This window comes from Onychostoma macrolepis, chromosome 05, assembly GCF_012432095.1.
Source record: "Onychostoma macrolepis isolate SWU-2019 chromosome 05, ASM1243209v1, whole genome shotgun sequence".
Taxonomy (NCBI): domain Eukaryota; kingdom Metazoa; phylum Chordata; class Actinopteri; order Cypriniformes; family Cyprinidae; genus Onychostoma; species Onychostoma macrolepis.
The window spans coordinates 33,767,628-33,790,891 of record NC_081159.1 but is presented as its reverse complement, the minus strand read 5'-3'; the positions used below and the strand labels follow the sequence as shown (position 1 = coordinate 33,790,891).

The following is a 23,264-nucleotide window of genomic DNA, read 5'->3' as shown; positions in this document are numbered from 1 at the left end:
CAACTAGAATTAAAATGAACTTTTAGTTTATTTGAACATCTCTGACAGGACAGTGTTCAGCCATCTGATTTGAAGCGTAAAACCACAAACACACGCACAGAATGTGAGAGATGGGACGCTGAGCTGCCCTTGATCCATCATCCGCTGTAAAAGGGTCAGATAATCAGGGATTAAACTCTTGCCTAAGAGACTGCGAATGACTGCAGTTCCTCTGGGCACAGCTGTTCTGTCTCATCTCTTCTCTTTCATTCAATCAATCACTCACTCGCTCTCTCTTCATGCTTTCATTCAGGATCATTGGGTTCTGGCCAAAGCAAGAGAAAGGTTTATGGTGTGTGGGTAGAAAAGAGGGATATTCCAAAATTCTGTTCTTTTTACTTCACATGTTGTGCTTGTAAACGTCCCATGAACTGCTTGCCCACATAAATCTAATGGTTGCTAAGATGTTCTGAGTGACTTTTGTCTTGGTCTTGTGTGGTTGCTAGGGAATTCTTGGTTGTTGTTAGGCTGTTGCTGAAGTGGAAATACTTTAGAATATTGTTACATCATTATTAAATAAGTACTGTCTTAAAAATTAAGATTTTAAAAGGGCTTCTTCACAGTGATGCCATAGAAAAACTATTTTAGGTTCACCAAAGAACATTTCAATATCCAGTTCTGTTTTCAGTTCAGTTTTGTTTACTTAGTGTGAAAAGTATTTTAATAATCAAAATATAATTTTTCCACGATAAAGATCCTTTTGCGGAATGGAAATTTACATTGATGTTAAAGGTTCTTTATGGAACCATAAATGCCAATAAAGAACCTTCATTTTTACCTCATAATGCATTCAAAATCTGTATGACTTTCACATTCTAAAAAATCACAATTTCTTTTTTATAAAACATTTATTTGATAAGCAACTTAATGAGTGAATATGGAGAAAAAAAATCCAAGTTTTGACTGTTTTCATGTTATTATCATGTTATTACTGCATTTACTCCTGATATAAAACTAATTATCTGAGAAAACTCAAAACTTATTTATTTCTATCAAAACATCAACCAACATAAATATTACTCTGTAAAGATTTCAAACTAAAATTCATTTTACTTGCATAAACTTTCACTTTTAGATGAAAAAAAGTTATTCATTTTTCATGCTGCAATGGTTCGTCAATATTCATGTTTATGAGCAAAATTCAGTCACAAGTGTGTGAGGTGGGGGAAAAGGCTAAAGATATTTTTAAAAAGATTTATATGTAATGTGAAACTATATGATTACAATTATATTACTAGCACTGCATTAACATTTTAACCGTTACTCTTAATGCATGTACAAGATTATTTACTGTGCATAATCAATAGGTAATAAACAAAGTCCATACATGCTCACAAAGCCATCTATTATATAAAGATAATAAATACACATACTAATTACAGTATTTATTAATGACTGATTGAAACTGAAAATGACAATCAGAGCAGGGCTAAAAATATAACAGAAATCACAAGGTACTGTATAAAGCAAATAAAAACACAGCAAATGTACACAGTGAATCTGCATTGCAATTTCTTTGCTAAGGAGCACACTGAAATCCCTCAAATGATCTAGCTTTAAGGTGCTAAATGAGAAGGGACATGTAAACCCCAGTAATCCACAATGCTATATGTAGAGGCAAAGTCAGTGTCACTCCAGCTTCCCCAGAGCTCGTGCTATGATGCCATGGCAACTACATAAATCCATGTGCAAAACAAGGGGTCAATGTGCGGCTGGCTAGTCCTGTTCGCCCCTGCTGGTGGATGCCGTGACTACATCATCTGCCAGCAAAAACACCTGTCTCCATTAGAAAGTCATGCAGTCTGTCAACATCCAATTTTTCAGTTGAAGAATAAATCAAATTTAAACTGCAAATATATCATTATATCATTTCCAGTGACGGATTTTCTTTGGCGGTCTCTTAAAGGCATGAAATTGACTTCAGCAAAGGGCTTGGGACTATATGCATTCTTGCGGTGTCATTTGCCAATCAGTGTTGCCATTTTCTGTCACATGAGCAAAGATGGCCAGCCAAGCAACTACCATTAACACAAAAATGATGTTGAGACAAATGTAAATTTAAATAAAATAAATGCATGTTCAAAATTTCTGGTACAGCTCACTCTGGCAGTGGGTTAGGTTATAACAAAAGCACTCTTTGTACTTGATATTAATGTACACAATTTATGGATCATTTTTAAAACATTAATTTCCCTTATGCAAAGAAAATGTACACACAACTCCAGTCCGTTAATTAACATCTTGTGAAAAGAAAAGCTGCGTGTATGTAAAAAACAAATCCATCATTAAGGGGTTTTGCTTTTGGCCAAAATACCAGTCCATAATCCATACCTTCTGAAAACATCTATTTCCTGTTGTCGTCTCACAGCAAAATCCACAGACATATTTGTTTACAACTGTTTTGACTTGTACACAGTGCTTGATCTGTGCATATTTCACTCCTAATTCAGAAGAGATGACTTTTTCACTGGAGATAGATTATTGTGATATTTTATCAGCTTTTTGAACTCCCATTCTGACGGCACCCATTCACTGTTCAAGTGATGTAATGCAAATTTTCATTTTTGGGTGATTTTGAAATGAAATGTGTCCTGGACATGTTCTTGACAGGCTTTGTATAAAGTTCATATACAGGCAAGACTGATTTTCTGTTTAAAAGAAATCTTCAAGGTATTCATACTAATATCCAAACCATGAAATAGCCACCTTATGGAGTCAAATCGACAAATACATTGCTTTATACAGGACTGAAGTGATCTCTTTCTCTTTCTTCACCAAATGTCTCATTTATTTTCAACCAAGCATGAACACTAAGCTTGGTGAATCAGTGGTCAGCTGCAAAACTGAAAAACATTATCTAAGCTGAGCAGTTTTTCAGGCTGCTGTGACTCCTGAGAAATCATTTGTCTATTTATATCTCCAGTAGGTGATGTCATAAAAGGGTCTATCTGTGAAAATGGGAGAGCCATATCCAGAACATATGACAGAAAATAATATAAAAGTAAAATGAAGGTCATTTGAACTCACACATCAGAGAGTTAAAAGCATTTAATAACGCATTCAGTGTGTACAATTCACCGGTGTATATACTGACACACACACATACACACATGAATGAGTAAAAGAGTCATAATGCATGGTGACAGGCAGACGCCAAAGGCATCGCACAGCCTTCAGGAGAAACCGTGATGGGTTATCATGATGCACCAAAGGAAAAGTGCCAACCAATACTGTCAAAGGGGAAAGAGCCAGAACTGAACACGATCAGAACACACACACACACAAGTAGTAAACGATAAATTATACACTAACCTGATATGAACATCAATTGGACATGTGTTGTATGGGTTTGTGCATTTCATCACTGATTACACATGGCTGCAAACATCCACAGTTGTAGTATTTATAAATAAATAATAATTAATATTTCATGCCTTGGGCATAAACATAAATATACAATGTATTCACGCATTTATGCAGAAATAACATTTAAGTGCCTCTTCTTCTATGCTAATTTCAACATTCAGTATACCAGAATATGCTATTGATCCACTGCATAAGATTTAGCACACATTGTTTCTGACTGTTGCACTACAAGGATATTGATTTATTTTCCAAATTGCACACTTTGCGCATTAAATATTGCCTCATTATCTCATGTACTCCACTATTGTATTACTTTATGTATTTGTATACATGCACAAGAGATTCTCATACTGTATATAGTTATTTTCTCATATTGTATATGTTAATTAGTATATATCTGCTCCAGGGAAAGCACTAAGTCAGAATTTAATTCTACAGTGTACTTCTATGTACAAATGACTAGTTAGAAATGGACTTGAGTTGAATATGTGCAGCCTGTCACCTCCACCTTTGTCAGTTCAGTAAGACTGTCTGCACTTGTTCCATCACATTCATCGGATAATGAAAGAACGACCTTGCTTCTGAAACAATGTCAAATCTCTGCAATATCCTAGGATGCCCCCTATTGTCATGCTACAATTCCTGTTTTTTGTTTTGTTTTGTTTTTTGCAGACATTCATCTTTCTTAAATTAGATCTATGATCTTACCTGGATGGCGTTAAACCGCAAATGATTATGCCATTTTTATCTTTTTCATCATATTCTTCTTAAAAGATCCCCATGGTATATGGCCAATAATATGGTATCATGTAAAAACATTTTTGTTGTTTTTTTGTATTAAACTGTGAGAAATTATACATATTTTATATATATTGCAGTCTTTTTCAGGGAAATTGAAGCATTAATGAGTTTAAGAATTATCTTCAAGGAATGGAGTCAGGTTGTATTGCTTTGATATTCAAAAAGCCCTTTTGGTCATACTATATTTTAGGGTCCAATTCTTGATATTAACAAACCACTAACTGACTTTTGCCTCAGTAAACTCCTAATTTGCTGCTTATTAATAGTTAGTAAGGTAGTTATTAAGTTTAGGTATTGGGTAGGATTAGGGGTGTAAAATGCAGAATATGTGCTTTATAAGTAATAAACAGCCAATATGTTGATAAGTGGCATGCTAATAAGCAACTAGTAAATATGAGAATTGGTCCCTATACAAGTGCCATGGCCCTTTTCATATCTACGTGGGTTTAGCTATGACAGTGAACAAAATGGAATATATCAGACTGAAGACAAACAACTTCTCAACAGGAGACAATATTTCATAATTTTAGATGGAAAATGTTGCTAAAACCTTTTTATGTTGCTAAAACCTTTGTTATTGTCAGCCCTTGTGTCATGTGTTGTGTGTTTCCCGCCCTCTTGTGTCCATATAAGGTTATTTTCCTGTCCTCATTTTGTTAAGCTGTGTGTGTTTGATTATCCTGTGTATTTAGTTCCTGCCTGTTTAGTTCCTTTTCGTCTGGTCTACTCGTTACTCCGGTGTTCCTGTGTGTCTGCCCTGTCTTGTCTGGATTAAAGACTGTTTTATTTGAGTTTCCTCCTCGTCTCGTGTTCCTCGTTCCTCCCCGCTGTGTGCACCGTGACAGTTATTCTTTCAGGGGGCACTTTAAGTATTGAAAAGCGAGAACTCAATTTAATCTCTTTCAGCTGTCTGTGTTTTTCATACGTTTTTGTTGTTGCTGCTGTCGTTCTCGGACTGGTACTTTTGATCTGGTGAGAAAAAAAAAATCCATGGAAAGAAGCCAGGAGCATGACACTGAGAAACTTTTTTGAATTATTATATTTAAATCTTTATTTAGCAGGGACAATGGACGGTCAAAGACTGCCCCAGAATTAGCTACAGAACACATTACATAACAAAAAACATCAATATAATAGCATATACATTGAAATAAGAAATATAATAGCCTATAATCCCTCACATATGGGCTATAAATACATCACCCTATAATAAAAATGATAAAGAATTAAAAAAACAAAAAAATGTAAATTCAATTCCCAAAGTTATGTTACCATTTCAAAACAAAGAATATTCAATGATCACAAACCTGACTCATATTTAACCATATTTTCAAATGTAGCTTAAACTGTTCAACAGCAGGACACTGTCTAAAATTAATTGGTAAATTATTCCAGTTATTAACAGCTCTTACAGAAAAAGCTGAACAAAAACAGGAACGCTAAAATGTGCTGCACAATCACCTCTTAACGAAGCTCTTGTTTGCTTTTTCAGTCCACCAAAAAACATATTCTTTCAAGATTGAGGGTGCAAGGTTATTAACAGTTTTGTACATTAAACAACAATAGTAAAACATAACAAAATTGTCAAAAAAAGTACTTTTTATAAAACAATGATGATGTCTATTTCTTGTCAAATACCTTTAAGGTAAAGGTCCATTAAGAGTAGGTTTTTTTCTGCTTGTGACCATGAAGTAATAAAATAGGAGAAGTGAGAAAAGACCAAATAATGCAAAAAGACTTGCAGCTTCTATGGAAATTCTAAGTTGAGGAGACTGCACAAACTATTTTTGAACATACTTTTCAAATGTTAAATCAGAGTCTTAAGCAGGCTGGACAACTACAGTCCTGGAGGGTGTTTAATTAGGGTTGGAGCTAAACTCTGCAGGACAGTGGCCCTCCAGGAACAAAGTTGCCCAGCCCTGGTCTAAAATAACTCCAGGATATTTCAAATCTGGCACAATTTGTAATTTTTCACCATTAACAAATATTTTTGGTTAGACCTCCTCCTTCATTTTGATTTTAAAATACACAGGCAGTTTTCTGAACATTTAATGTAAAACAACACTGAGTAAGCCCGTCTAAAAATGTTGACGTTTGAAACAGATTTTTGTGCCACCTGTTCATTTGTTTTGACATGTATATAAATCACAGTGTCATCTGCATATATTTTAATATGTACATCAGGACAAACATCTGTGAAGTCATTCAAGTACAAACTGAAAATGTATGGGCCCTAGGGTTGACCCCTGAGGAACCTCTGTGGAACAATCTCTTAAAGAAGATATGTGTGCTTTAATGAAGGCACACGTTCATGTAAGATAAGACTCAATCCATTTCATTGTATCTACTGAAAGGTTAAAATGTAATAATTTAGATAATAGGATATTATGATTTAGTGTGTCAAATGCCTTTTGTAAATCAAGAAACACAGAACCCACAACCCCCCTGTGTCTAATTTTGACCGGACTTGCTCAATAAAATAGCATACAGCAATTTCTGTCGAATGGTGTTTAACGATCCCAAATTGCATAGGAAACAATAAGCTATTTGGTATATTTAAAAAAAAAAAAAAAAAAATCACAATTTGCTCAGTTACTACTTTTTCTACTACTTTAGACACAACTGAAAAAATTTTAATCGGCCTATAATTTTTTTTTTTTTCATGTTTTTTGTCCATACCTGTTCATTAATCCTTGGTCTGTTATTTTTATTCCAACTAATTTTGTGTATTCATTCCTTGCGTTTTTATCTCCACTATAAAAAAGTTATGTGCAGTATCCAGATTTTCAGTAGATAAAAGCGAAGCCCAATCAATTTGTCTAAGCTTTTCTTTAAATGCACTCATATCCTTTTTTAGTTCTGTTTACTCTGTTTAGTACAATATCATGATAAATGAACCCATTCTTATTGAAGTTCCCAGCCTAAGTGTTAAATTATGATCTCCAGTTAAGAAATTAAAAGTCTTTGTAATTCTATCTGGTTTATTATTAAAGAAAAAAAAAAAATCCAGTAATCACAGACTGTGATTGGTCTATTTTGAGCAGCGCTGAGAAAAGTTTCAAAATTAACCTATAGGCAGTTCAGCAGTGGTTTGGATTTATTGATCTGGACAACATTTTAACCTCAGCATTGACACTGAAAAATGTAACCATTGAAAACAGTATACAGTAATGAGTTTAAGGTGTCTGTATAGATGATCACAAATAGTAATAGCAATACAATTTGATACTGACACTGTTTTGGATGGTCAAATGTTTTATTATCACCTGAAGAGGGCGCATGACAGCTCAGAAACCCGAATCCTCTACTGAGCTCAGCTGCCCGCATTCAGGACGCTGTCTTACTGGAGACATTTGCAGGCTCGGAAATATAATCGTTTAAACCCATTAAATACCAAGGACTAGTGCCTGACATAAAATGGAACCAACACATGGTAGTAATCTAATCCCTATAAAGTATAAGAAAAAGATATAGCCAGTAACCACAGACGATTGTGATTGGTCCGTTGTGAGCTATGCTGAGAAAAGTTACAAACCTAACGCTGTATATCTGATGCTTCACCTCTTGATCTGTAACGTTACACTGACACCTACAATCTTTAAAATAGCCTGTGAAAATAGCAAAAGATTTTTGAAGGTTGTTGTTTCTGTTGTTGTTAATTAGTCTTCTGCAATAGATTTGAGTGAATTGTCTATTTTGAATAGCTCGCCGTTTAAGATAAAAGACGTGTCTGTCTCTTTAAGAGAAATTACACGAGAACTTACACGTCACTTACGTGCTCGGCACCGCGACTGAAAACTCGTATGTGATTGGTCCAGGCGTGTTCCGCTTGACGTGCGCAGTCCAGGCGAGTCACCTTGCTGTACACAGTAGCAGCCGTATATCAGCGGAGCGGCATAAGCGAAGGTGTCCTCCAGAAACTCAAACCAGCACTGCAGCCATGGCAGCCGCAGCGGACACGGCCAAACCTAGGCCCAAAACCTCGCCCAAATCTATTAAGTTTCTCTTCGGTGGCTTGGCTGGGTACGTATGCGCCCATGTATGCAGCGGCGCTCTCTGTTGCATGGGCTTCAACTGAATGACCAATTTGATGGGAGGTTATTCATAAGGGCCATTAGTTATTCGCTAGGCGAGCTATCGATAGGAGGGTCAGCAAAAAGGATTTATATAGTGTTATGAATGTTCTTTTATTCTTTCTGTCAGTTCTGTTGTGAATGTTTGCAGGCCCAGAGGAAGCCTGGTAAGTTAACCCCGTGACAATCTGAACTTCAGTTTAAATGTCACGGTGCATGGGTTTGATCTGCTGTCACTGAGGAATTCCTGTTAGAATTTGTTCCTAAACTCTGTAGGTCTGGAGATTTTTTGCTACTTTTCAAATGGCTATAATACTCAGAATTTTTTTTTTTTTTAAACTCGTGTCTTAGACCGTTTATATGTAATTATATCCTTAAAAAATAATACAAGTATAAAACTGATATAATCTAAACAAAGTGTGCATGAACCATTTCAATATTTATTATGAGTGAAGTTTTAATGTAATTTGTTTACACAAATGACTGCACTTGTAAAGTTTCAAAAAGCTCCAAGGAAGCAACATTGACAGGTTCAGTGAAGAGCGTGCTTGATATATGTGACACATGATGTGTAATAAAAAAAAACAAAAAAACACATTTTTGTCAAATTGTCTAAAGAAATAAAATAATAAATCACAGACTGTGATGGTGCATTTTCACTATAATTAACATCGTAAACATGGCATTTTTACATATTGCATAAATACAGCATTTACGTTTTTTCATATTTTCTTGAATTTTCTTATATAATACTGTACTTTGTGTTAACTAACTGCTGTAATCAATATCTCTTTATCTTTCTAAGTCACAAAAAAAACAATGGTGGATTTTTCTTGTGCTTTTGTTGCAAATGGGAACATAATATAAAATGGTTCTGGTTTCTTATTTACCACTACTTCAGTTTTTTTATGATTATCTCTGCTTCTGAGAACCCTGGAAATGTGAAAAGGGTCCATATGATTTAATTTACAAGATTATTTAAAAGAGAAAACTAGAAAATTAGCTTTAGTTAGACAAAATCTGATTTATCATAAAGTGCCATTACATGATGAGCAACTGGCATTTGTTGAAATGACAAAAATTATAGAAATCTTTGTAGTGCATATATATACACTTTACATTGTTGGTAGCCAAATAAAACTCATGAGATTGTGAATTATGGCAAAAGTAGCCATAACTGAAAAAACACCCACTAGTTTATCCAGAAACATCTTTAAATTGAGTGAATTTAATTTCAATTTGAATTAATTTAAATGAAAAAATCTTTAGGGATATGCATATTCTGTGCACTTATAGGTGATGTGATTGAAAAAAGTATTTTTTTAAGCATTGAATTCCATCCTTAAAATAATACTTAATTTTAATCTAAACATAAACCGTTTAATATTTATGGGGACATTTTTAAATCTAAGAAAATATATTAAAAAATATAATAATAATTTTGACATGTAAGACACGACTTTAACACATGGACCCTGAAACAAACATAAGACCTGTAAATCAATGCTATTTCATATACAGGCTGTCCTTGCGTGTAGAAGTTAAAGGCGTAATACTCTTACATGTGTTTAAACTGAGCCAAAGTCTAATGGACACCATAAATGCACTAGTTTAAAAGGAAATTGATTTGATGTGACATTTGTTAAAGAAACAGCAGCTGTTCATTGTAGGAACTGTTGGGGATAATTTTGAAAATTTCATATTACACTAAAAAAAAAAAAAAAAAAAAGATTATTGGAGTACGTTTAATACTATTAGTCTTACCACTTCAGAATTTCACATTTAATTTAATGTGCTACTTGGCATTTCTTTGTAATTATTCGTGAAATTTACCAGCATTTTATTAGTGAAAATAGTCTCAAAGTATTTTTTAAGTGTATTTTGATGCTAACATGAATAGGATTCCTTCAGGATTAATACAAGACTTTAAATAAATGATTTCGCTAATACACATTCGTTCTGACTTCCAGGATGGGCGCCACAGTGTTTGTGCAGCCGCTGGACCTGGTGAAGAACCGAATGCAGTTGAGCGGTCAGGGCTCCAAGGCTCGCGAGTACAAGACCAGCTTCCATGCCGTGACCAGCATCCTTCGCAACGAGGGCATCCGTGGTATCTACACTGGGTAAGAAAGAGAGGCGCAACACTGACGCGGGCATTGTAGATAGAGAGGTCGACTTTTCAGAAGGAAGGAATGTTTTACTGCAGTTCAAGTACAGCTGAATGAATTATTGAATGAATGTTTTTTGTTTTTTTAAGATTAATTATACCAGACACTGGATGTGAGAAACTAGGGAGCTCTAGCTGGACATCCTTACTGAGTGACTGTAGATGGAGCCCATAGCTTTACACAAGCAGTAAATATCTGATTAGGTTTATATCTGATTTATATCTGATCTCATTGTTGTCTGACGGCACATTTATTGTTTTCACACCTTTGTTGTCTTCTCTCCCGTGTTTTTCGTTGTAGACTCTCTGCGGGTCTGTTGAGGCAGGCTACCTATACCACGACCCGTTTGGGCATCTACACGGTCCTGTTCGAGCGCATGTCCAAAGCAGACGGCACACCTCCCAACTTCTTCATGAAGGCTTTAATAGGAATGACTGCTGGGGCCACGGGGGCGTTTGTTGGGACGCCGGCAGAGGTGGCGCTTATTCGAATGACGGCTGATGGGAGGTAGAAGAATATAATTACACTCCATATTTAACATTGTTACAAATTGTTTGTAATCGTAAAAAAAGTGACTAAATTAACCAAACACTGCTGCTTTAAGACAGTCTTGGGATAATTCTGAAAAAAAACGCTCCCTTAGACGGAGAGAGATTGTTTATTTGACATGTAATGTGAACAACCAAACAAGTTGTGCCATTTTAGGGGCAAGTTTCCATGAAATGGATGATCCCACAACAATAGACTTGACAATAGAATCTTGGCCTATTCAAAAATAAACATGTATGCCAATTTGTAATTTAAAAAAATACCCATAACAGGAGTACATAGCTCTACACATGGATTTCTAGTTATCTTGCTAAAATGCATCTCAAATAGACTATATAGGATTTTAAGCCACTAGTAGATCTTTAAAACAGTGCTTGTTCTAACAACCTGGTTCCTTGTAAACACAAGTTTGTTTTCAGATCTTAGTACTTGCATCCTAAGCAGAATTGCATCAGCCAATCAGATTGTGTGCGTGTCGTGTGTCCGGTTTGTGCTGGGCATGAATTTTGCCCAATATGAATTATTGATTATACTTTTTGTGCCAAAATTAATTGTTATTGTTAACTAAAGCTATTAAAAATGGTTTTGTTAATTGAAATCAGTCTAAAATAAAAACAAATATTAGATTAAAAATACAAAAATGTTAAATTATAAATGTTCCCTTGCAAACTAACGTGTAAAGTACTAAATTACTAAAACTAAACCTGAAATAAAAAGTAAATTAAAGGTAAATATAAATATATATAAAAAAAAAAAATAATAATAAAAAATGACAAAATATAAAATTACATAAACTAAAATTAAGATGATTTGGCTTTTATGTTTGTTTTAATTAATAGTATTTAAATAATACTAAATGTTAAAATATTAATATTGTCATGATTCTTTTTTGCTATTAAACTAAAAAACGATTAATAAAATATCACTTCCTCCATTCTCTCTTTCTTGTCCAGGTTGCCTCCAGATCAAAGGAGGGGTTACACAAATGTCTTCAATGCCCTCATCAGAATTACTAGGGAGGAGGGAGTCACCACACTCTGGAGGGTAAGTGTGTGTGTTTTCCTGTATGTTTGCTTTACTATTCTGAAACTTTATAAATGGGTTTTTTGCAGGTCTTAATTAGCCCTTGCACAAATGAAGGCTTTAAAAGGTCTTAAATCAGAGCTGAAAGTCTCAAATGAATAAAGTCATGGCATTAAATGTTGCATTCACTTTGAAAAATGAACATTTTCCTTCAGTATTTTTGTCTTAAAATACTTAAATCAAGATATATTTACTTGAGATGCAAAATGAAGATACGAAGAAACTAAACAAAATTGAGTTCAAATATCTGTCAGTGAAAACATGATTTTTCTGACTCTGTTAGCCGATATTTATTCATGATTTAATCATAACCTTTTAAGAAAACAAGACTTCATATGTTATTTCATTTTGATTTTCAAGTGAATCTTTAGACATTTGAACTGGAAAACAAGGCAATAAAAGTAAGCAGTTTTTGCAGTGTGACCAGAAGATACTTTGGACCATTCAAGCTTAAGCTATTGTTTTTGAGAAATGGATTAAAAAGTAATGAAGATTTGAAGGAAGTTGTATTTTCATACTTTTAACGCCGGTTTCACACTGCACGCGTAAGCAGTGCGTATTTTTTTCGGTGCCCATGTTAACAGATTAGAGCATTCACACCGCATGCAGAGGCAGCGCGTAGCAGGAGCAGAGCAGAAGCGGCAGTGCCGCGATAGTTTCGGCGCCGAGTCTATTTTTGCTGCGCCGCTTACGCTGAATTAAAGCCACAGTGCATTTTTCTTGATCAAAATTGACCTGATTAACATGAAAAATGACACAATTCACCGTAAAATCATGTGAGGTGTTTCGTGTTTCACAATCACAGGGTAAAAGGCACACTGTATTGATAAATACTTTAGCTAAAAAAAAAAAAAAAACATTTGATACTAATGTCTAAATTAATACTTGTTCAAATCAATCACTTTAGCAAAGTTTGTACTAGGCTATTTTCTGCTTATTTTGATAAATAATGTTCAATAAATATACTGTCATTAAAATGTTAATATAAAAATATATTTTAAAATACAGAAACAAAATAAAAAGTAAAGATTCTGAAAGCATTGAAGGAGATCCCATAATAAGTTAATATAGATTTACAGTAGTAACAACAAATTTTATTATATGATATGATTAATATCATGTTTTTAAATATGATGGTTTCATTATAAACATGGTGATTATCTCTAAGGTGGACACCCAACATAATAGGCATAGATACCAAATGAACCATGTCATGTCAACAATTGGAAAAGTCAGCCATCTATTAATTATCATGTTAATTACTGTGCCTTTCGCCCCAACAGCAGAGGCGCTTTTTACCCCAAATACCATACTTTTACACATTCTTCTAGTTATTGAAAAACTGTTGCTTTAATTATCTTAAACCAAACTGGTAATCATTAAGAAGACCTTTGTCTCAAAATATATTCAATAATTTTAGCGATTCTCATTTTCTACTTAAATCTACAACATTAAAAAAACAAAACATCAAATATTAGATTTAGCACGGAATCAACTACACGAAAACACACCACTGCCAGGAGTTATTGCCCAAACTTCAAAGGCCTGTTTAAATTATTAAAACTAGAGGCATTTATTAACTTTAAGATTACTTTTTATCATGTAAACTATATGTACAGCATGTTATATACACGTGACAGAGGGGAACACTGCCGCATCACAGCATGCTGCCCATATCAAAGCACATGACAGACAGCTGTTGGAGAACACCTGAAAAGCGTGACCGAATGAACGATACTTGTCTGTATTTGCAGTACACAAGCCGCGGTTCAGCTGCGCGCGACAAACGCTGCCAGTGTGAAAGCACAATGGGCGCGAGCTGCTCACGCTCTGCATACGCGCCGCTTCTGCACTGCCTTTGCTCTGCTTACGCGTGCGGTGTGAAACCGGCGTAAGGCTTGCTAACATGGCTCATTCAGTGTGCCTCCTAGTCATTTTACATTGAGAAAACACATTGTTTTCCCTTCAGATTTTTCCATAAATTTTCATGACTTTGTCTTAAAATGTCTTTAATTTACCTTCATAAAACCTGCAGAAACCCTGTGTATACGTAATGATGTGTGTATTGTTTTATTTTTAATGTAGGGTTGCATACCCACCATGGCTAGAGCAGTTGTTGTGAACGCAGCCCAACTCGCTTCATATTCCCAGTCCAAACAAGCACTGTTGGACTCTGGTATGAGCCTTCTTGTATCTTATCAGTCACAAACTTGTACTGTCAGGCCTTCTAGAAAAGCTAGCTAATATCAGATTTGGATGGTAGCTAACTTTTATTTATGTACCCTGTTAAGAGTATCCTTCTATGTGTGTTCTTCTGAATGAGTGAGTTGTAGAATAGCGGTCAAACTGAAATGTGCTGCAGTGAACTTCAGCATCTCTCTTGTTCTGTGCAGGATATTTCAGAGATGATATCCTGTGTCATTTCTGTGCCAGTATGATCAGTGGACTGGTCACCACTGCTGCCTCCATGCCAGTGGACATTGTTAAGACCAGGTACAATCACTTTTAATTCCTGTGATTTATTACTAGACAGTTATGATATAGGGTTGTATGACAATATTATGGTGATGATATAAAGTGTCTATTTTTAGAGATTTTGCTATATCGTTTGTTGCTATTTATTTGCAATGTGGTTTGCAGAATTTTATATAGAATATATGGAACTGGCTTGATGCCAGGTGTATCAGTATTGCGGAAACAGATCTAAACATTTCCTAAATTCATTAATATTGCTGAATTGTGCCCAGAAATTGTGCATCAGTGTGCTTTGGGTACCAAAAATATCAAAATCTAACATTGGTGGAAGGATGAGTGCAGGTGAACGCAGCTAACTGACCGAACGTGTTTTGTTCTGTTGTCTTCTGGTTAGGGTTGTAAATTCTGGAAATGATTATTAAGCTAAGTAACAGATCTAAGGGAACATGATTATGTATGTTATATCTTATCTTACGTATACATATGCTATGCTAGTTGTCAAATGATAAGGTTTTTTTTTTTTTTTATGTAGAGAGAAAGAATACCACAGATATCACAGAATACACAGTCTGTATATATATATATATATATATATATATGAAATGATAGCGAATGAGGGTGATGTGACCAAAAACAGATCAAAATGTATATCACAGTAAATGCCCGTACTCGTCAAGAACAACTGGATGCAAACTAAAAGATAAGATTACACATAACAGATGATTCACTCATTAACTAGCACCTGACTTAAAAGAGAAGACTCAAAACATTAAAAGTCTTTCTGCCGATTCTGTTTGTTTTCTGTACAAATTGTTTAATATTTAATGCTGACATATATCTCCTCCTTTTCAAAAGAATCCAGAACATGAGAATGATTGATGGGAAGCCCGAGTACAAAAATGGTTTGGTAAGTTTTCAACTCTTACTTTCAAATCCCACTATTTTTCCCTGTTACACTGTCTGTTTTAAGCAACTGATCTCAGACTGCTGGAATTGTGACCTTTCAGTCACACTGATGCAGGGAGAACGTCAGAAATGGATCAGTTTTGGAAGTTTCAGTAAAACCTCTTGTCTTGGAGGAAACCCGGAGAAACAGTAAACAATTGATTTGAGCTGGGACGTTGTCACTAAATCAGTATATAATCAGTGACACAGATCAGAGTTATATTACAGTTAAAGGGATAGTTCACCCAAACATTCTGTCATTAAATACTCACCCTCATTTCATTCCAACCCGTAAGACCTTTTGTTCTTCAAAACACAAATATTTTCATGAAATCCGAGAGCTTTCTGACCCTGCATAGACAGCAATGTAACTGAAATGTTCCCAGGCCCAGAAAGGTGGCAAGGACATCGGTAAAACAGTCCGTGACATCAGTGGTTCAACTGTAATTTTCAACCGTAATTAAAAGTATTCTCATAGCTTCGTAAAATTACGGTTGAACCACTGATGTCACATGGATTGTTTTACCTGGACTGTTACTTGAAATAAAATGAATGTAAAATCGCATCCAAAATAAGTTTTTGTTTACATAATATATGTGTGTGCTGTGTATTTATTATTTATGTGTATATATAAATACAAATACATGCATGTATATATTTAAGAAAAATGTTGTTTATATATTAAATATATTTATATATGTATATGCATGTAAATATTTCCAAAATATATGCTGTATGTGAGTGTATCTATATATACATAATAAATATACACAGTACACACACATATATATTATGTAAACAAAAACTTTTATTTTGGATGCGATTAATCACGATTAATTGTTTGACAGCACTAATTTAAAAGCACCAAAAATTAATAAAAGTGACAAAACACAACAAAAATACTAAAACTTTAACTAAAATTAACAAAATATACAAAATAAAATCTAATTCAGAATATTAACAACAACTATATAGTATATCCTGTCAGATCATATCTCCACTGAAATAACCGATTATGTACTGTACATTTTAAATGTTATGATTTTTTCATGTTTTTACAATTGTCAAGTTGTTGTAATAGTGTTTTGCTTTTCTTTTTTTATAATAAGTGATTGCTTTCACTAGAAATATTTAAAAAGTGTATATCCAGTAAAATAACGTACTAATCGTTAAATTTAGTATATTGTTGAAACCTGGTATTATTGAGACAAGCAAATATTAGTCCTAGAATACATTATATTCAGTATTATATAGTAGCTTTAATAGTATTAATAAAACCTCTAGAAATGTTTATTGTGCCTAACATGTAAATATAAACAAGGCTTTGGATCTCATCTCTCTCATGACTTTTGGAAGCAAAGAGTGTGAAAAAACAATAGACAAGTGTAGGTCATGGATTAATTATTTGAAGATATAACGGTAACACTTTACAATAAGGATCATTAGTTCACATTAGTAAACAGGAACTAAGAATGAACAATACTTCTACAGCATTTATTAATCTTAGTTAATGTCAATTTCAGCATTTATTAATGCATTATTAAAATCACAAGTTGTGTTTGTTAACATTAGTTAATGCACTGTGAACTAACATGAATAAACAATGAACAACTTTATTTTCATTAACAAAGATTAATAAATAGTGTAATAAATGCATTGTTCATTGTTTGTTCATGTTAGTTAATACATTAACTAATGTTAACAAATGACACCTTATTGTAAAGTGTTACCGATATAACTTGGGAGTATTAAATATTGCCACTTCTGTAGCTCAAATGGGCCTTATGTCAGAACTTTACTTTTAAAACCCTTGTATATAACCGGGTGTCCTAGCTTTGTATAGTCGGTCCATCCCTGCTCACTTTACAGTGGAATTCACTGCAGTGCAGCCGCATGACACTTGGTAGAGACCACCATGTCTGTTCTTCTTTCATGTCTTTGACACATCCACCCTCCCTCTCATTCATTTTCACTCTCTCTTTCTCTTTTTGTAGGATGTATTGGTGAAGGTCATAAGAAAGGAAGGATTCTTCAGTCTGTGGAAGGGTTTTACTCCTTATTACGCTCGTCTCGGGCCACACACAGTTCTCACCTTCATCTTCCTGGAGCAGATGAACAAATTCTACAAGATCTATTTCCTTGACTCCTAGATTTGTCCTGAAGGTCATCTGTGGACAGCACAGGCCATATTTCCACATTATGTTTCTCTCCCACATCCGGTTTACCAGTATAGTTTCCATTTTTGATGGTTGGTAACAGAACCACTTTACCAACTGGGTTGTGACCCTTTGCTGTGGTGGTGACTGTGAAGACAATTTGGACTCTTCTCTTAAACAGACTGACTAGCTAAACTATAAATTGAATTGAATGAAGGGATTGTTCACACCAGTCATCCCTCTTTTAGTTTTAAATGATATTATATGATATTTATGCCCCCCCCCCACCTTCCACACACATTTTTGCTCCTTAAAGGTCAACAGCTGTACTGACCTGTCAACAGAAGTAGTTGTGAGGAATTGTTGTCAATACAGACGCTGAACCTGTATTCTGAGTGAAATCATACATTTTGTCTTTATTTCATAATTCTGATTCTTACCACCATGCACAACATGATCCCTATGTCCTACCATAAAGGACTGCTTTGCAGTGAACATTTGGTGATGTTTGCTAACGTTGAGGACAATTAACTGGAAATTGTGTTGTAATAAAGATAACGTGGTGTGTAAAGGCCACTACCGCACCATATAGCTTGTTGTGATGTATTAAATGATATAATAATGTATTTCAGAATTCATTTTCTGGTCTGAGGAGCTACAAAACTAGACACAACTTGATATTTTCTTCCTAGTATGCAAGGCTTAGTGTTTTTGTTTTTAATGAAGAGCAGTATCAATCAAACAGCCCAGCTTTTTTTAAATCCTTCTATTGTAACTTTCACATCAAGTAAAGTATTTGAAAGACTGACCATTGTGTTGTTTCTCATTTGCTTGCAATATGCAGAAACAACAAACAAATTATGAAATCTGAATAAAGCTAGTCCATTAAATGAAAATAACGCTTAATTAGTTAATAACAGTTGTCATAAATTACTGGAATTAGAAGACAATTCCAGAATAAACGAAAATACTGTGATTCACAAAAATTATCCACATGCATAACACGTGGTAATAATTACACTGAGATGATGTAAATCGCTGTGAAGCCAATAAAATGCTTTAATTAATCAATACGATAGTACACCTGCATTTGTTTAGATTCAGACGCTTCGATGTCGATCATATTATAATTATATATATATATATATATATATATATATATATCAAACTAATCAAAATACAGCGCGCGTCTTAAAGACGTCTTTGTGAAATCCTGTGTTTGGACGACATTACCCATAATCCCCTTTCATGAATGCAGCATGCAGCGAGCTTCCGGTGAAAATTAGACAGTCCAAAGATGGCGGACCTCCTGGGCTCGATCTTGAGCTCGATGGAAAAGCCTCCAACCGTTCACGACCAAGAAAGCCGACGGAAAGCTAGAGGTAGAAAGTTTTAATCCTACAAATACACTTCCTTATCGGGCAGAAAATGAACCTGGGCGTGCTTGTAGGTTTCCAAGTGAAACTTGAGAAATATCCGAGTGCCCTCTGCGACACTAAAGCTGTAATAAAAAGAGCCAATCACCGCCTGAGAAATGATAGGTGCAAGTACATACGTCATGTTTCTGCACGTTTGCCCGTTGAAAAGCCTCTAGACGTCATAGTTGGTTTGTTTATTTCTTTTTATACATGTGATTTATTAAATTGCTTCATGAATAGGCCGTGCTTCGTGTTGATGCACACACGCTTTTATGCAAAGTGACTTTCGAAATGAGCAAAAACAGGAGGAAGCAATAATAGCTGAGCTTTACTGCAGCAACAGCACTGTCATAAACAATGACAACGTTTAATAATGTGTTTAATTTTTTACTGACAGTTCACATACATGTGGTACACTTATTTTTCTAATTTTATGATGTATTCTGATTCCTCTCTTGCTCTTACTGTAACTGCAGAACAAGCTGCCAGACTGAAGAAGATTGAGGAGGATGAGAAGAGAAAGAAAGCAGAGTTTAGGAAAAAGGTATAACTCCTGACTTTATTTGTCCCACATAAACATGATCTTGTGACACATTGAGCTTTTGTTTCTGAAAATCAGTGTGGTTTTTCATTAGATGGAGAAGGAGGTGTCAGAGTTCATTCAGGACAGCGCACTGCAGAAGAAGAAATATAACCCAATGGGCAAGATCGAGAGAAGCATATTGTGAGTTCAACACAGTGTTATATTAGTATCAAGATATTTCAGATTGTCAAGTTCATTGTCTGGGTTTAGGTTAAATTTTATGTTCTCCAGAATAGCATTATCAGCTGTGGTTTACAAAAGTGCAATGTAAATAATGTTAGAATATGTTTATTTTAAATGCGTACTGCTGTTTAATATTAAAAGATAACTATAAGTAAGCCACTGCTCTCTTTCAACTACTGGTTTAACCAGTGGCATGAGTTTAAGGCAGGACTACCTGTTTTCCTCCATACCTTACAGTTCATGCTTAACACCTCCATCTGTCTTAGGCATGATGTGGCTGAGGTGGCTGGACTGACATCATTTTCTTTTGGTGAGGATGACGAGAGCAGATATGTCATGCTGTTTAAGAAGGTTAGTATGCATCGCACAATTTCCTCTCACAAGGATCTTTGTAAATGTTTTTCCTTGCATTTAGTATTTTGTATAATGAAATGTTTTCATTCTGTTGTCATATTTATTTATATAGCGCTTTATATAATACAGATTGTTCCAAAGCAGCTTGACAGTAAGAAATAGACAATAACTGTTAATTTTGCAAAATGCAACAATTCTGAAGTGACTTGGGCCCTGTACACAGCGAAGACGCGATTAGCTGTATACGCATAAATTTTGTATCGTATAGGCGTTTCGTCCAGACTGATCGTTTTGGGAGTGAAGCCAATATTTATTTATTTTTTAAACCGGGTCCCAGAGTGAATAAATCTGAAAATGACGCCCTTGTGTTTTCATGTGTTCAGCCAATCCGTAGATTTTCTGAAACAATGTCATTGCCCTTAGTCAGACACCGCTACGTCACGTAACGGCAACAAAGACATGAACAAACACTGAACGATTGTCTTTTTATTAACTAACGTTAACACAGATTAATAAACGTATTGTTCCATGTTCGTTTGTATACCGCACAAAAGGTTTATGCGCATAGTCCAAGTCGTCTCCTCAGTTTTTAGTGTATCTGTGGCAGAATTACAGCGCCACATGATGGTCTGGCATGTGTACTACATCGTTTTGTGTCGGTTTTGGGGTTTCATGTGGATGCAGATATTTCTTAGCCTGACTACGTCAGACTTCGTACTTCCGCTCAATTTCATTTCGCTTCTGTACTCAGTCTGATATAGCAAACCAGCTCCCAGATTATCAACCGATCGAACAGAGGGTGGGCTGAGAGCCGAATTCAAGATTAAGATAGGTGGGGGAAATCTAAAACGACAGCGGACATGGAGACACGAGATGCTATTTGCTCTGTTGTGGAGAATATTCCCGGCATTTGCCAACTGAAGCCCGAACAAGAAGAGTGTTTGGTTCACATTTTGAACGGAGGTGATGTTGTGGCCCTACTCCCGACATGTTTTGGGAAAAGTTTAATTTACCAGCTGTTACCGATTGTCAGCGAGAAACTGGGGAGGCCAAAGTCCGGCAAGGCAATAATTGTGATTGATTGGTCGTGGGCCCTGTGCCTCACCTGGTTGCCCATTGCCCAGCAGCATTGCTCAAAAAGTTGCCCCGTGTATCATCAGCCTAAGTATCAGTAGTCTTTTAAACGCCAACTGAGCAAGCCAAAAGGCGACAGTGGGAAGGAGCCAAGAAATGGAGGGAAAAAAATACAACAGGAGAAGCCAAACTCAGTCAGAGGACCAGTTCTCCTCTGGCCTGTGGTGTTCTCTGCATTATTGTTTAGTGTGTGTTTTGTTGTGTAGGAGTTTGCGCCATCAGATGAAGAACTGGAGGCTTATCGGAAGGGTGAGGAGTGGAACCCGCAGAAAGCTGAGGAGCGACGTCGGCTAAAAGTAAGATCCTGAACGCTGTGCAAGAACATGTTCAAAACCTCAAAGTAAGATAAGGAGAGAAAGTCATTTCATAATCTTGGAGAGATTTGCTTTGAGTTAATATTTCTGTTAGTTCATGTCTGCCTAATTGGATATTTTATTTTACTACTCGGAACACCGTATTTAAGTTGGGTAATTGTTTTACTGCGCTCTTCAGGAACAGGCTGCACTGGAGATGGAAGAGGCCAGTCGCACTCAGAAGAGGCCTGCGTCACCCAATTCAAACTACAGAGACAAATACAGCCATCTGATTGGAACATCTGCTGCTAAAGATGCCGCCCACACGCTTCAAGCCAACCGGACATATGGCTGTGGTGAGTATAATTATAATGGTCCAGATTGTATCCCCTAAAAAATTATTAACGGACAAAGGCATACATAGGACTACAAAGTCAAACAGGAAAAACACCAAAGTAAAAAAGCATTACCTTTTGCAACAGGATAGTGAGACAGAAAAATGGGATCTGGAAAAATAATGAAGTTATGACTGCCTAATGCACAACATTACATGTTGAAACACTGCAAGTCTATACCTACGTCTCATTTAAGAAAAGTAATGGTAGTAAAATTGGTTATTCTTCGTGAGGTGTAAAATACTATCATTTCTTTCAATGCGGCCAACAAATGCCACCTCCGGAGGACGCAGCTTTTGCCTTGATTTTTAGAGTCATGTTTGTTGTCTTGTTGTTACAGTCCCTGTGGCCAATAAGAGAGACACTCGCTCCATTGAGGAAGCCATGAACGAGATCAGAGCCAAAAAAAGACTGAAGAAAGGCGAGGAGGAAGCCACTGGCAGCAGCAGCAGTGTGTGAGAGCGGTGTGTGTATGTGTGTGTATATGATCAGTTATGCAGAACAGAAGAGTGATTGAACAGTATTTTACTCCAATAACAATGTTTTACATGAACAGCAGGGTTTGATAAAGATGAAATGTCGTGCACATAAAGGCAGTCCAAAACTGCCGCAGGATAACCGCACTGTTCAAAAATGCTTTCACCTCTATATATTACTGTCCCAAATAATGTGTTTTTAGACCTCATTATTAGAATAAACAGAAACGTGGTATTTAATATTGAAAATTCCTTTGTATTTTGGCATGGTGATATAATGGCTCATTTTAAAGTAAAGTCACAGTTGGTCTTAGAATAGTTTTCATTTGCATAAATTGCTTAAAGCAGTCATATTTATTGCCTTGACATAACTGTACTCCATGGCCGTTTTAATGTTCATTTTAAGTCATTAAGTAGTATGTCCTTAAACTTGTAGTTGTTTGTCGTTACTGTTTATTTGCTGTTTTAAATAAATTTGGCTGAGGACAATTTTAAGTGCTCCTTGTGTCTTTTATGTACATGCGTTGTATATAGTTTGTTTTTGAGTTCTAATAAGCATATGTATATCTCATCCAAAGCTAATCCTTGTGTATATGGACTAGATGGATCAAACAAATAAAATTGTGTAGTCATGGATTTCATAATGTCATAGAATTTGTTTTACTTTTTAGTTTCTTTTCTACTTGGTTTGGCATTGGTATTTTTACCAACTTATTGTATTATAAACATTAATTACAATGTTTAACCATTTCTGTTTTATTTAATACATTATT

At 35.4% G+C, this 23,264-nt stretch overlaps 2 protein-coding genes across 5 annotated transcripts in view; both read left to right on the top strand.

Moving 5' to 3' along the window:
• The window catches only part of slc25a11 (solute carrier family 25 member 11), a 38,545-nt gene extending 20,079 nt beyond the window's left edge, over window positions 1-18,466 (top strand). For 3 of the 4 annotated variants that reach the window (XM_058775230.1, XM_058775228.1, XM_058775229.1), the window contains 7 exons: window positions 10,250-10,402; window positions 10,748-10,954; window positions 11,950-12,040; window positions 14,165-14,255; window positions 14,473-14,572; window positions 15,410-15,461; window positions 17,494-18,466. In XM_058775230.1, the coding sequence (XP_058631213.1) occupies window positions 10,251-10,402; window positions 10,748-10,954; window positions 11,950-12,040; window positions 14,165-14,255; window positions 14,473-14,572; window positions 15,410-15,461; window positions 17,494-17,649 (849 nt within the window). In that variant the 5' untranslated portion in view covers window position 10,250 and the 3' untranslated portion in view covers window positions 17,650-18,466. Of the gene's footprint in view, window positions 1-8,006; window positions 8,230-10,249; window positions 10,403-10,747; window positions 10,955-11,949; window positions 12,041-14,164; window positions 14,256-14,472; window positions 14,573-15,409; window positions 15,462-17,493 lie in introns of those variants that run through there. The other variant, XM_058775227.1, reaches the window with a different exon arrangement.
• A 355-nt stretch (window positions 18,467-18,821) lies between these two features.
• Window positions 18,822-22,986, top strand: spag7 (sperm associated antigen 7). Its single transcript, XM_058775231.1, has 7 exons — window positions 18,822-19,037; window positions 19,550-19,617; window positions 19,709-19,797; window positions 20,106-20,190; window positions 21,534-21,623; window positions 21,820-21,976; window positions 22,356-22,986. The coding sequence occupies exons 1-7, from the start codon at window positions 18,953-18,955 to the stop codon at window positions 22,472-22,474; spliced, it is 693 nt and encodes a 230-aa protein (XP_058631214.1). The 5' UTR covers window positions 18,822-18,952; the 3' UTR covers window positions 22,475-22,986.
• The last annotated feature ends 278 nt before the right edge of the window (window positions 22,987-23,264 follow it).

Excerpts from the sequence above, each read along its gene's own strand:
- spag7 (XM_058775231.1), top strand. The coding sequence starts at position 18,953 with ATGGCGGACCTCCTGGGCTCGATCTTGAGCTCGATGGAAAAGCCTCCA. Across the intron at positions 19,038-19,549 it reads AAGCCGACGGAAAGCTAGAG|AACAAGCTGCCAGACTGAAG; the intron begins GTAGAAAGTTTT and ends CTGTAACTGCAG. Across the intron at positions 19,618-19,708 it reads AAGCAGAGTTTAGGAAAAAG|ATGGAGAAGGAGGTGTCAGA; the intron begins GTATAACTCCTG and ends GTTTTTCATTAG.